At 35.8% G+C, this 14,903-nt stretch overlaps 3 protein-coding genes across 3 annotated transcripts; all 3 read left to right on the top strand.

Moving 5' to 3' along the window:
* The first annotated feature begins 823 nt into the window (after nucleotides 1-823).
* Nucleotides 824-1,657, top strand: LOC122295466 (E3 ubiquitin-protein ligase SDIR1-like). The gene has a single exon (XM_043104499.1). It carries the CDS (start codon nucleotides 860-862, stop codon nucleotides 1,553-1,555), a length of 696 nt encoding a protein of 231 aa, XP_042960433.1. The 5' UTR covers nucleotides 824-859; the 3' UTR covers nucleotides 1,556-1,657.
* Nucleotides 1,658-6,865: 5,208 nt separating this feature from the next.
* Nucleotides 6,866-7,561, top strand: LOC122296030 (E3 ubiquitin-protein ligase RNF12-B-like). The gene has a single exon (XM_043105414.1). It carries the CDS (start codon nucleotides 6,866-6,868, stop codon nucleotides 7,559-7,561), a length of 696 nt encoding a protein of 231 aa, XP_042961348.1.
* Nucleotides 7,562-11,006: 3,445 nt separating this feature from the next.
* Nucleotides 11,007-11,702, top strand: LOC122296028 (E3 ubiquitin-protein ligase RNF12-B-like). The gene has a single exon (XM_043105410.1). The coding sequence runs from the start codon at nucleotides 11,007-11,009 to the stop codon at nucleotides 11,700-11,702; it is 696 nt and encodes a 231-aa protein (XP_042961344.1).
* The last annotated feature ends 3,201 nt before the right edge of the window (nucleotides 11,703-14,903 follow it).

The raw sequence follows: 14,903 nt of genomic DNA, 5'->3' as shown, positions 1-14,903 counted from the left end.
AAACTCACTTTTTAAAAAGTGGATAAATAAAAAAGCGTACGCGAGACTTGCACATTTTAAAATTGTATCTAGTATTATCAAAAAGACATAACAAAAATTATTTTTTTTAAAATGCAAGCTATATTTTTTTCAATAAATGACCTATAAAAACTTGGACAACTTGACCTCATTTGGTTACACAGTTCAGATGAGATGATATGAGATATTTTGTTAAAAATTAAATAAAATATTGTTATAATATAGTTTTTTAATATTAATTTTGTTTTGAGTTTTGAAAAAATTAAATTATTTATTATATTTTGTAAGAGAATGTGAAATTTTTTAATAATGATATGATATAATATAAGATAATTTAGATTTGGATAAACAAACCTTGCCTAAATTACTATGTACGTGTGAACACACGAATTAAGAAAGTAGAATTGTACGTACAAAGTATTACTCATGGAAATTATTATCGTACACAATTTCTCTATATTTTATTTGGTTAAAAGAGATGGTATTAATAATAATACGTAGAAGGAAAATAAATGAATGAATAAAAATTGAAGCCGCGGGAGCTGGTGATCGCGCTGTTTGTAATTACTTGCAGATCAATTTGAGAGGAGACAGAAACCTAGTCATGCGCTGTTTGTAATTACTTGTAGATCAATCTTGGTACGTTTCTGCAGGTTAATTAGGGTTAGGGCACTAATTAATTAATTAAAGCAGTCCCTTTTCGTATCGGTTTAGGAAACCTAGCAGTAGTCGGTTGCTCTAATACTATCATGATCTATCTCTATATATATCATGCGATCTCATTCTCACTTACGTACATATTCGATCTTTGAGTACTTCTCGCTTTTCCAGTACTGAATCCATGGCTTCCCAAGTAGTGGCTTCTGAATCCTTTGGTATATCTCTGCAAATGAGGGCAAGAGAGGTGAACGACTCGGGCAACGTCGAAATTCGCTACGTCGGGAGTTGCCGAGAACTCATGCGGAACCCCAACGGCGGCTACACCCCGATCCATGATAACTTCAACTACCTTTCGATACCTGCGGTTTTCATCCGAGTTCCTCCCCAGGTACTCTTAATCCCGGAATGGCACCAACGCTACCTTAACTCCCTGCTCTGTTTACGGCTCAACCTCGAAGACGCTCCACTCCGCGCGACCGTGGCCGAGCATATCTCGTCGTTCGCGTTGCAGCATCAGGCGGTCTCCCGGTTCGGGGGGTATTTCATGACGGTCGAATTGAATTTCTTCCACAATATATTTCGCGATGAGGGATCCTCTAATCCTATAACGTCCTTGAGTGATAGGGAATTGGCACCCAATGGCGGCGCATCAAGAAGTGCGATCATCAGATTGATGGAGAAGGGGAGCTTTGTTGCGAGCAAGAGCGATGATCAAGAGTTGGGAATGTGCAGCATATGTTTGGAGGAGTTTGCATCTTCGAATGGGGCAGAAGAGCTTCTTCGCATGGATTGCTCACATGTTTATCATCGTGCTTGTATATTGCCCTGGCTGCAAAAGTCGAATACATGTCCAGCATGCCGTCGCCATGTGGATTGACTCTTGATGATCTGATGATCCTTTAATTACTTCAGAAACTTTGATGATCCATTCAGTCTCAATCATATTGTACATTCAATCTTGTAGTTATGAAGTCTTTGAACCAGAAATATTAATTGCTTTTGTTTTAATAGAAGATTTTGATCTTTAATTTATGTCATGAGTACTTCTGTTCTTGTTTTCCTTATTATATATTAATTTTTTTCCTATATATTTAATTAAATTATATTCTCGGATTTAGTTCATGTCAAACCAAGTTTGAATCACACATAAATCAATCACACATGCTTGTTGGCTTCTTTTTATTGATGTTGTGCTCGTCTGGCTCCACAAATTTAGCCAATACATCATCACCCAATTAAGATAATAGACACCTTGCTGCTCAACTCCCCATTGTTCTTCCCCTTACTCTTCTTATTTTTGTTGAAAAGTGTCATGAATCTACCAATCTTCTTCCTGAAATCTGAACACACAAAAGTAGTCACTAACAAAAAGAACAAAAACAATACATTTGTTTAAATTTAAAGAAACTTAGCACCTTCTTATAGAAGTTAGATTACAACATAAGAAAAAAAGAAAGGAGAAGTAGGAGAGTACCAACTTAAAGCTAACAATGTATAACCATTCAAGTAGTACTACTACTACTACAAGCAACTAAGTTTCTTCATCTAGAGAATATTTAATGGATTTTAATAACATTAAAAATAATCTAGAGAAACAGCATGATTAAGTAGTAGTAGTAGTATTACTACAAGCAACTATTTTCTTCTCAGTATGATTAAGTAACAAAAAAAGCTGAAATATCCACTAAATGAGTTAAATGTGCAAAAAGGAAAATGTTGTGTGGATTTGCCAGTTGCCAAGACTACTTTTTCTGATCTAATCTCTTTTCATCGTTGTTACTGGCTGTTAATTTATTATATTAATGCATGTGGGCCTCAAAGCAACATTAAGTCCAATTAATTATGACGACTTAAAGGCAAGGAAAACAAAACTAGAATATATAAATATTGATTATGCAAACCAATATACCTTAAAACTCCTAGTAAGAAGCTGCTACATTCATGTCGAATAATATTAATAAAGACTATGTAAAGAAGTTCATGACATTAGAATATTAGAAGAGCTTCCACCCATTACTTATATATATATATATATTGTTTAGAGATGGAGAAAGCTGAAGGGCTAAATTTCTAACGCAGTACTCATGAACATTCCTATTAGGATGATGCAAGCTAGTGAACTTCTCTTTAATGATTTTAGCAAATACTCTATGTCATTAGCTAATACCAAAACAAAAAAAGAATCCCACCAGAAAAGATTAACAAGTGGGAGATTGGCTCTAATTAACCTAATATCAGTGGCTACTTAATTTCCTATTGGATATTTGGCTGCATTGTGTTAAGTATTCTTGACCATGAACCTGGAAATAGTTCATCCATCTAGACAAATTTCTATGTTTTCAAATTAGTGGCTTTACCCTAACGCAAGGAAATAATTTAATCACCATGCTCTCTATTTGAGCAGAAGGAAACCATCTTATCCTCCTCTCTCTCTAGTCTTATTTAAGAGTAATATTTTCATCCCCTCAGTTGCATCTAGTTCCAATACATTATATGTAATCCAAAGCACATAACTAGCTCTAAGGATCTTATCATCGAACATAAAGTCTTAGAAATATCACTATAAGAAAAGCAGGCTTTTGTGACTAAAATTTAATAATCAAAATGACTATTTCTCACGGTTTTCGTGGAAAATAGTCATTTTGGTCATAAAAGTTTGGTCACAAAAGCTCACTTTTCTTGTAGTGTATGGCTATAACCAAAGGTATTGAATCGCTCTAAATGAACCTTGAGTTCCAATTCGTCTCAAATTTTAGACAAAATCTAAGTTCTCTAATTTACTCTTTAGCGTTCCAAAGCACCAAAACAATGCCCTTGAGACCATATATAACACTTCTACAAATTGTATAATCGCTACCAAGTAGGAATGCACTTTTATTCTAGAAAAACTCAGGAAAAATGATAAAAGCAAATCTTTATGACAACAGAAGCAAGGGTGACGACCTTGCTCTGTGACGACCCGCTTTTGAGTGTATTTTCGCTGAAATGGTTGTTTTTATTTTAATTAATATATTAGTTTATTATTTTAATTTACATGCGTTTTAAAATTGGTTTTTAATTTACTTGATGTTGTGTTTTATTTCTTTTAGTTGTTTTGTGGTTTTTAATCTCTTTTCGGCGGTTTGTTTTGTTTTCCCGGAGTGAGGATTGGACCTCATTTCTTTTCACATCTTTTTCCTTTTTCCTTTTTCTCTTTCCTTTTTCTTCTTCTTTCTTTTTTTTTTCTTTTTTCTTTTTCTTCTCCTGCTTTTCTTCCCGTGCGTCGACCCCCCCCCCGTGCGTTTTTCTCTCATTTATCCATCCAGTCGCTGCCCCTTTGACCGGCCAATTCTCCGCCGTCCGGCCACCGTTTGATGCACTGTCACCACCATTCTATTTCCCTTCCACCATAGATCATCCTCACCAATTTTCAGAGCCATTGGACCAGCCGTTAGCTTTCGAGAGCCGCCGGAAGTCGCTGCACCTGCTCTGTTTTTGCCCCTGTCGCCAGAATCTTCTTCAGCCCAGACCGCCGCCGTCCGGCCACCGTTTGGCTTGCCGCCGGTCTCGTTTGAACCCCCTCCCTCCGGCGCACCTTCCCACCAAATATCTCCCCCATCCGGCCGGCCGTTTGGCCGGAAAAGCCCTTTGAAGCCACACGGTTTTTCACCGATTTCGGCGCCGTCGCACCACCTCCGGCCACCATCTCTTCACAGCTTCTTCCCCTACCTCTTGCCGACCTAACCCACCTAATTTCAGCCCCGATCCATTGCCGGAGTAGCTCCCAGGAGCTCATCTCCGTTCAGCCCCTTTTTGGCCTTCGACCGCCGTTTCCACCACCACCCACGGCCAAAACTCGTTTCCTTTAGCTTCATAAATATCTCAAGACCCTTCCCTATCAATCCCGAGCTTTGGTTTGTCCTCGTTCGAAAGTGGGTAATTTATTACCCACGGCAACAGTGTAAATTACACTGTTACGTTGCTTTTCCTCCGTCGTTTGCAACTCCGCTTGTTTTCTAAAATTGCCATATAGCGCTGTAAGTATTTTCCAAATCCTATTTTCAGATTTTAATATATATTGCTCATTCAATTATTTACTGTTGTTGGTTGTTGATTCCGGACTGAGTCCGAGGAGTTTCGGGGGTCGGATGGATGGAGGACGGAGTTGCCTGTTTATTTGATTTATGATTGTTGGATTATTTTATTATGCGTTGTTATGGCATTACATGGTGCATGCACGTGTGTTTGTGGATTTATGTGAAAAGCCTGTGTATTGGCGTAAGTGTATTGCGGGTGCGTGTGTATCACAAGCCCAAGCCGGGATGGGTTATTATCTCGGTGGAGCTCCTCTGGTCACTCGGGAGCGGAATAAACTGAGTGATGTCCCCTGAGTTGTCGAGAGCGATGACGGGAGCGGGGCTAGGGGATGCTTGGCTACGAACGCACCGGACGCGGAACCGGGCATCGTCCTACTCACCGACTCCGTGGCCCTTTGCTGGCGAGGGCTAGAGGATGCTTGGCTACGAACGCGCGGGGCGCGGAACTGGGCATCGCTCGTTAGGTGTCACATGCGTGGTGGTACTCTACGGTGTGACACTGGAGCCAGGGTGTGCGGATGACCCCTAGGGGAGGTTATGGTGTATACGGTTAAAATTGGATAATGGTTTGTGAGGCCAAATGGGACTTTTGGTGTGGGCCAGATGGACTTCTGGCGAGATATTGGGCCGGATGGACTTCTGGCGAGATATTGGGCCAAATGGACTTTTGGCGGCCAAATGTGACTTTTGGCGTGTTTTTCGGAAAGGATATGTTTTTGGGCCAAATGTGATTTTTGGCGTGTGTGGAAAAAAATTATGTTTTATGGGCTTTGTGCATTGGGCATGTTTCATGCATATTGTTTGAGTCCTATGTGTTTTTATCTGGTAGCGTTTGGGTTTACTTACCTGTGGAACCATTTGTGGTTCCATAGCTTTTGGTGCAGGTGATGAGGATGAGGAGGAGGAGGCTGAGCCCGAGAATGCGGCTCCGCCGGGTTGCTGATGATATGTTTTATATTTGTTTAAAACTGTATTTGGGTTTTTGTAATATTTTATTTACGTATGTTTTAAACAATATGACTTTCGTTATCCGCTGCATTTCTTTTTGCACATTTGTTACCTTTGCACACACTTGGCACCCGTCGATGGGATGGTGACCCGGGTTGTCACCATCCGGACGTCTCGATTTCCCCGTGTTCGGGCGTGGGGATTTGGGGGCGTCACATGTTCAATGTATAATTTGGGCGACAATAGGTTGGCATTAGAAACAAAGGGATGACCTTGCTCAACATATAATCTGGGCGGCAGTAGAAGAGCACAAATGATAGTTTGAAGTAGCAGATAGAGACAAAGTTTGGGGTTTTCTCCTGCACGAAATCATATTTTGGATGAAAATGGTTGAGGCAAAAACTCCTTGAGAATTCGATTTCATATGTTTTTCCGGTTCTTTTCTTTTTTTAATAAAAGATATGGAAAGCCACGTCGGTAATTGGTGTGCAATCAATGCGTAGGTTACTTATACGTAGTAGATCTGTTTAAGATTTGAAAAAAATTAAATTGTTTATTATATTTTATAAAAAAATTTAAAAAAATTATAATGATTATATAATACGAGATAGTTTAAATTTGGATAAATAAACGTTATCTAAATTACTATGTACGTGTCTACACACGAATTAAGAAAGCAGAGTTGTACGTAAAAACTATTACTCATGGAAATTATTATGGTACACAATTTCTCTATATTTTATTTAATTGGTTAAAAGAGATGGGAGTTGAGTTATATTATTTATATTTATTGCTTTGCATATATATTAATAATAATACGTAAAAGGAAAATAAATAAATGAATAAAAATTGAAGCCACGGGAGCTGGTGATCGCGCTGTGCATGTCGGATATAGACGAGCAATTTGAGAGGAGACAGAAACCTAGTCATGCACTGTTTCTAATTACTTGCAGATCAATCTTGGTACGTATCTGCAGGTTAATTAGGGTTAGGGCACTAATTAATTAATTAAAGCAGTCCCTTTTCGTATCGGTTTAGGAAACCTAGCAGTAGTCGGTTGCTCTAATACTATCATGATCTATCTCTATATATATCATGCGATCTCATTCACTTACGTACACATTCGATCTTTGAGTACTTCTCGCTTTTCCAGTACTGAATCCATGGCTTCCCAAGTAGTGGCTTCTGAATCCTTTGGTATATCTCTGCAAATGAGGGCAAGAGAGGTGAACGACTCGGGCAACGTCGAAATTCGCTACGTCGGGAGTTGCCGAGAACTCATGCGGAACCCCAACGGCGGCTACACCCCGATCCATGATAACTTCAACTACCTTTCGATACCTGCGGTTTTCATCCGAGTTCCTCCCCAGGTGCTCTTAATCCCGGAATGGCACCAACGCTACCTTAACTCCATGCTCTGTTTACGGCTCAACCTCGAAGACGCTCCACTCCGCGCGACCGTGGCCGAGCATATCTCGTCGTTCGCGTTGCAGCATCAGGCGGTCTCCCTGTTCGGGGGGTATTTCATGACGGTCGAGTTGAATTTCTTCCACAATATATTTCGCGATGAGGGATCCTCTAATCCTATAACGTCCTTGAGTGATAGGGATTTGGCACCCAATGGCGGCGCATCAAGAAGTGCGATCATCAGATTGATGGAGAAGGGGAGCTTTGTTGCGAGCAAGAGCGATGATCAAGAGTTGGGAATGTGCAGCATATGTTTGGAGGAGTTTGCATCTTCGAATGGGGCAGAAGAGCTTCTTCGCATGGATTGCTCACATGTTTATCATCGTGCTTGTATATTGCCCTGGCTGCAAAAGTCGAATACATGTCCGGCATGCCGTCGCCAAGTGGATTGACCCTTGGTGATCTGATGATCTTTTAATTACTTCAGAAACTTTGATGATCCATTCAGTCTCAATCATATTGTACATTCAATCTTGTAATTATGAAGTCTTTGATCGAGAAATATTGCTTTTGTTTTAATAGAAGATTTTGAGGAGTTTTGATCTTTTATGTCATGTGTACTTCTGGTTCTTGTCTTCCTTATTATATATATGTATATATTTTCTTTTCCTATATATTTAATTTATTATATGTCTGCAATTTAAGGTTATTCTGGGATCTAGTTCATGTCAAACTGCAAGTTCGAAACACACATAAATCAATCTCTACCTTTTTAATGAAATGTTTTATTTATTTATTTCAAGCTTAATTTGTTTGTGTTGTGATAAAAAATTTCAATTAGGTCCAGTTTGGTCCGGTAGATCATGAGATGAGATCTCATCATTATAATTTTTTTAAATTTTCATATAAAATATATATATAATAAACAATTTAAATTTTTTAAATTCTAAAATAAAAATTATATTCTAATAATATTTTATTCAAATTTTATTTCATATCATCTGATTTCATATGTGTAACCAAACATGCCCTAATCTACATAGAGTTGAAATATTGCATGAGTCAATGCTAGTGATCACCAGATTCATTTATTAAACATGAAGTCAGTTCATATCATGTTCTAATGTGCATATATATATATATATATATATATATATAGCTTCATAAAGTTGCAACCTCAATTTGATCTTCTTACAATCATTCTGGCCATGGACAATTAGGCTGTATTTGGTTTTTAGACTCAATTGAAATCAACCTATTTCAATGTAATTTTAAATTGAGTTTAACATCTAAACACTCAACTCTCAAATTAATAAACTCATCTCAATTCAAAACGTTTTCACACGTAAGACTCATAAACTTTTTTAACTCAATACATCTTTATACATAAGACTCACAATATTTTTTAATTTCTCATAAATATTTCTAAACTCATCTTAATATTTAAACATATTTAAACTCATCTTATACCCTATATAACTCACTCTACCTATTCAACTTACTACTATTCATAAACTCAGCTTAACTCAACATCCAAACGCTACCTAACAATGTTTGTTCTTCACTTGTTCTAATTTCATATTTCATTTAATAAAAATATTGTGGAATTGGTGAATGAGAAATGTTTGGTCTATAAAATTTTTTTATAAAAATAAACTTATAAATATTACATAATATTATAAAAATTATTTTATTATAAAGTAGATCTGACGTTGATATCATTATAAGTTAAACTTTTATTAAATTCTTTTTGGAAGCCAAAATGATATCAAATAAATATATATAATGATAATTAAAAATATGCTTTTATATCATAAAAGTATATATACATGGCTATAATATTGATATTATGACGTGGCCCATAATGATATCAACAAAATATATATAATGATATCAATACAGATAATATTGGCGCTTAATTAATTCGTGGATCACTCGTAGATTATATTTGAAAGAAAAAGTAAATAAAGAATACAAAATTAACATGGGGGTCAAGACATTAATAATCACTTTCTTTATTATTAAATAAAAAATCAAATTAAAAAAATTAAATAGTGATGCATGCTACAGGTACTGGAAAAAATCCCAAAAATTCTCACCAAATGCACTTTTTTTTTTAAATTTTTTTTTCATTCATTTTTTTTATATTCTTAAATTTAAAAAAAAAAATTCACACCATTGGGTCATCGTTACAAATACAGAAAGCAAAAAGTTATGAGTTTGTTATAAATTGGTATAATTTAGAGCCATGCAAAACTTTCAATCTTAAAGTATTTTATCCTTTTTAATTCAAAGGGATAATCTTAGAATATTGCTTTAATTTGAAAAAGGTTTATAACATCATGAGGGATAATTGGAGATAACTATAACGTTAAAAAAAAAAAAAAAAATTACTGAGATGAAGAATATATATATGTGTGTGTGTGTGTGTGTGTGTGAGACAATAATAATTTATACAAATTTTAAATATACAATTCTCGTAAAGTCTTTTTGCAAAACAATGGATCCTACCATAAAAAAGTAGAATTCTTTTTGTTGAGAAAAAAATAAAAAAATAAAAAATAAAAACAGATGTGTGCATGGTGTATGGCTACTAAAGAGATTTATTTTTTAAAAAAATAATATTTGTAATCCTAGACTGTACAAGCTTCACACACTCTCTTTGAAAAAAGTAGATAAATGAAATACATGCAAGGATCGCATACTAGTCCTTTTATAAAACAGTGGATACCATCATAAAAAATATAGCGAAATAATATTTGTAGTTCAAGACTATATAAGCTCTGCACACTCGCTTTTTAAAAAGTGAAAAAATAAAAAAGAGTATGCGAGACTTGCACGTCCTAAAATTGTATATAATATTACTTAAAAGACATAACAAAATTTTTTTTTTAATACAAACTATTTTTTTTAATAAATGACCTGTCAAAACTTGGACAATTTAAGGCCTCATTTGGTTACACAGTTCAAATAAAATGAGATGAGATATTTTATTGAAAGTAAAAAATAATTGTTATAAGATAATTTTTTAGTATTAATTTTGTTTTGAGATTGGAAAAGTCTATCTTCAGGTGAAGTAGCGTACCTATTGTGCACTGAAGCTGATGTGGAAAATAAAACAATTTGTTTCATTGAAGATAGTCTTTTCGTGCATCTAGAGCGGGGAAGGTAAATTTGAATTTTTCAAACAGTGCATTTCGTAGTCGTATACCATCTAAGATTCTGAAGATTGAAATCTCTTTCCCCATCTAAAATTGGCCCATCTAAAGACATTGAATTGTTTATTATATTTTATAAAAAATATAAAAAAATTATAATGATGATATAATACAAAATAGTTTCAATTTGGATAAATAAACGTTATCCAAATTACTATGTACGTGTCTACACACGAATTAAGAAAGCAGAGTTGTATGTAAAAACTATTACTCAAGGAAATTATTATGGTACACAATTTCTCTATATTTTATTTAATTGGTTAAAAGAGATGGGAGTTGAGTTATATTATTTATATTTATTGCTTTGCATAAATATTAATAATAATACGTAAAAGGAAAATAAATAAATGAATAAAAACTGAAGCCGCGGGAGCTGTCCGTGATCTCGCTGTGCATGTCGGATATAGACGAGCAATTTGAGAGGAGACAGAAACCTAGTCATGCGCTGTTTGTAATTACTTGCAGATCAATCTTGGTACGTATCTGCAGGTTAATTAGGGTTAGGGCACTAATTAATTAATTAAAGCAGTCCCTTTTCGTATCGGTTTAGGAAACCTAGCAGTAGTCGGTTGCTCTAATACTATCATGATCTATCTCTATGTATATATCATGCGATCTCATTCTCACTTACGTACACATTCGATCTTTGAGTACTTCTCGCTTTTCCAGTACTGAATCCATGGCTTCCCAAGTAATGGCTTCTGAATCCTTTGGTGTATCTCTGCAAATGAGGGCAAGAGAGGTGAACGACTCGGGCAACGTCGAAATTCGCTTCGTCGGGAGTTGCCGAGAACTCATGCGGAACCCCAACGGCGGCTACACCCCAATCCATGATAACTTCAACTACCTTTCGATACCTGCGGCTTTCATCCGAGTTCCTCCCCAGGTGCTCTTAATCCCGGAATGGCACCAACGCTACCTTAACTCCATGCTCTGTTTACGGCTCAACCTCGAAGACGCTCCACTCCGCGCGACCGTGGCCGAGCATATCTCGTCGTTCGCGTTGCAGCATCAGGCGGTCTCCCGGTTCGGGGGGTATTTCATGACGGTCGAGTTGAATTTCTTCCACAATATATTTCGCGATGAGGGATCCTCTAATCCTATAACGTCCTTGAGTGATAGGGATTTGGCACCCAATGGCGGCGCATCAAGAAGTGCGATCATCAGATTGATGGAGAAGGGGAGCTTTGTTGCGAGCAAGAGCGATGATCAAGAGTTGGGAATGTGCAGCATATGTTTGGAGGAGTTTGCATCTTCGAATGGGGCAGAAGAGCTTCTTCGCTTGGATTGCTCACATGTTTATCATCGTGCTTGTATATTGCCCTGGCTGTACAAGTCGAATACATGTCCAGCATGCCGTCGCCAAGTGGATTGACTCTTGATCTGATCTTTTAATTACTTCAGAAACTTTGATCCATTATTCAGTCTCAATCATGTACATTCAATCTTGTAATGAAGTCTTTGATCCAGAAATATTGCTTTTGTTTTAATAGAAGATTTTGATCTTTAATTTATGTTATGAGTACTTCTGGTTCTTGTTTTCACTACAAGAAATCAGGTATTTTGCAGCGCTTAAAATCAGGAGCTCAAGCCACTCTCGAACGCGATAAATTTGTTTTCGGTTGGGTGGATTGAGCTACGATATTGTTGGTGGGAATGTATCGAAGACTCGAAGTGCAGAAGGTTGGAGAAATCGGTCGGAGTGAGCAAACATGGGGAAAAAAAAGTTTGGGGGAAATTAAAGTGAAATTGGTGTTTAGCGCGTTAGTCTCAGTTGTAGCAAAGATTAGTGCGTTGCTTAAACTTAATTCTACCCCCGACGGCAAAAGTCGTTGTATTAACATAGAAAATCGCTGTAATTTTCGATAGTGAACAGTAATTTTTTTAAGCAGCAAAAAATTTCGTTGCAATAATTCAAAAATCGCTGCTAAAAATTTTAAAAGAAAATTACTGTTTTAAAAACCTGCAGCGTACTGAAATCGCTGCTTTTGGCATTCTATTTCAGCGATTTTATTTGCAACAACAATAAATTTGCTGGAAAAGACCCGATTTCTTGTAGTGAATTTCCTTATTATTTATTAATTTTTTATGCTATATATTTAATTAAATACCTACAAATTAGGCATATTCTCGGATTTAGTTCATGTGAAACCAAGTTCGAATCACACATAAATGAATCTTGACCTATTTAATGAAATTTTATTTATTTATTTCAAACTTAATTTGTTTGTGTTGCGATGATCAATTAGGTCCGGTTTGGTCTAGTAGATGATATATTGAGATCTCATTATTATAATTTTTTTAAATTTTCATATAAAATATATATAATAGACAATTTAATTTTTTCAAATTCTAAAACAAAAATTATATTCTAATAATATTTTATTCAAATTTTATTTCATTTCATCTAATTTCATCTGTGTAACCAAACCGGCCCTAATCTACATGTTGTACTATAACATAGTTGAAATATTGCATGAGTCAATGCTAGTGATCACCAATTCATTTATTAAACAAGTCAGTTCGTATCATGTTCTAATATGCAACCTTAATTTGTTCTTCTTACGCAAACATTAATCTGGCCACGGACGTACACTACTGACATTAATGTTTCTTCTTCGCTTATTCTAATTTCATATTTCATTTAATATAAAAGTGTTGTGTTATTGGTGAATGAGAAATGTTTGGTCTATAAAATTAAAAAAAAAAATTCTGTATAACAATGCATCATAAAAGATATAGAGAAATGATATTTGCAGTCCTAGACTGTATAAGCTCTGCACACTCACTTTTTAAAAATGGAATAAATAAAAAAAGAGTATGCGAGACTTTGCACATCTTAAAATTGTATTTAAAATTACTAAAAAGACATAACAAAAATTATTTTTTTAATACAAACTATCTTTTCTAATAAATGATTTGTCAAAACTTAGACAATTTAATGCCTCGTTCGATTTCACAGTTCAAATAAGATGAAATGAAATGTTTTGTTAAAAGTTGAAAAAAAATATTGTTATAATATAATTTTTTAATATTAATTTTGTTTTGAGATTGGAAAAGTCTATCTTAAAGTTGCATACCTATTGTGCACCAACACTGATGTGGAAAATAAAACGATTCATTTCATTGAAGACAGTCTCTTCGTGCATCTGGAGTGGGGAAGGAAAATTTGAATTTTTCAAATGGTGCATTTCGTATTCGTATACCATTTGAGATTCTGAAAACTAAAATCTCCTTCCCCATCTCAAATTGGCCCATCTGAAGACATCGAAATCAAAATCTCCTTCCCCCATCGAAATCTCCTCCCCCATCTCAAGACATCGAAATCCCTAACCCAAACCCCTCCCTAGCCCATCGCATTCCCTCCGCCATCTGTAACTTTCGATTCTTTGGTATTTTCTAGTGGATATATACTCACTCTCTTTTCAAGAAATTTGTGTTTTGCTTTTGTGGCATATGGGTTTGTATACAACCATTCTTTTTTATTGCATGCTTGTTGGCTTCTTTTTATTGATGCTGTGTTTTTAGGAACGGATTTCCCCTTTTGAAATGTTATGCAGTTACAGCTGGAAGGAATCCCTAATCTTTAGGGAATTTTTCTTCTTCACGTGGGTTGAAACATTGTTAAGGGTCTATGGGCTGGGTCATTATAAAGGCTAGTTTCTTTATTCTATTTGTTTGTATTGTTATTTCATTTGTTTGTAATAAGTTATGTTTTAAGTCTATTGCATTTATTTCACGTGGACCACATTGGCTTAGTGGGTCATGTTGCAAGTGGAGTCCGTGCCTATTTTAATGGTTAGTTATAAGTAGTGCGTCAATTGCTATGTTGAGTCTGTTGGTCATCGTTTGACCAAATCTATCTATAATGTCTATAAGTATTCTTTCAGTACTTCAGTAATGGAATCATTCAGTTTCTACAATATTGAATATTACAAATTGGAGGTCTAGGCCCCTCGAAGAGCCTATATAATTTACATAGAAATTTACAGCAGCCATAACAGTGGAATCACAGCCGCGTTCTTGTGACATTGGTGAGGGTACAAGCCATGCTCAGTTGGCGGAAACAGTGTCCATGCTGAAGGGAGAAAGTGTGCACCTATGTGAAGAATAAGACCAACAAAAAAAGGCTAGAAGCAGTGTTACAACAACTGAATAATTTGGCAGCTTCATATGATTAGTTAGCAGCAGTAGTAGGTAATACACCAAAAGGAAATCAGGTGAGTAATAATCCATTGTTTGAATGGAATGGGGGTATTCATGCTAAAACCTTAAGGTTGGAATTTCCAAAATTCAATAGTTTGAACCCATGGAATGGATCTTAAAGGCACAACAATTCTTTCCTTATTTTAATACTCCTGAGGATCAAAAACTACATATAGCATTTTTCCATATGAAAGAAAGGCTCTTTCTTGGTATTGTTGGTTGATGGATTCAGGACCTATTAGAGGTTGGGAAGAGTTTGTTTCTGCACTTAAAGTGCGTTTTGGCCCTCAACTTATGAGGATCTAGTAAGGTTGTTTACTAAGTTTAGACAAACTGCTGTTGTTGAAGAGTATCAAACAGAATTTGAGTA

The sequence above is a fragment of the Carya illinoinensis genome, chromosome 15 (genome assembly GCF_018687715.1).
Source record: "Carya illinoinensis cultivar Pawnee chromosome 15, C.illinoinensisPawnee_v1, whole genome shotgun sequence".
Taxonomy (NCBI): domain Eukaryota; kingdom Viridiplantae; phylum Streptophyta; class Magnoliopsida; order Fagales; family Juglandaceae; genus Carya; species Carya illinoinensis.
The sequence above is the reverse complement of the archived record's forward strand: the minus strand, read 5'-3'. Positions and strand labels throughout refer to the sequence as shown.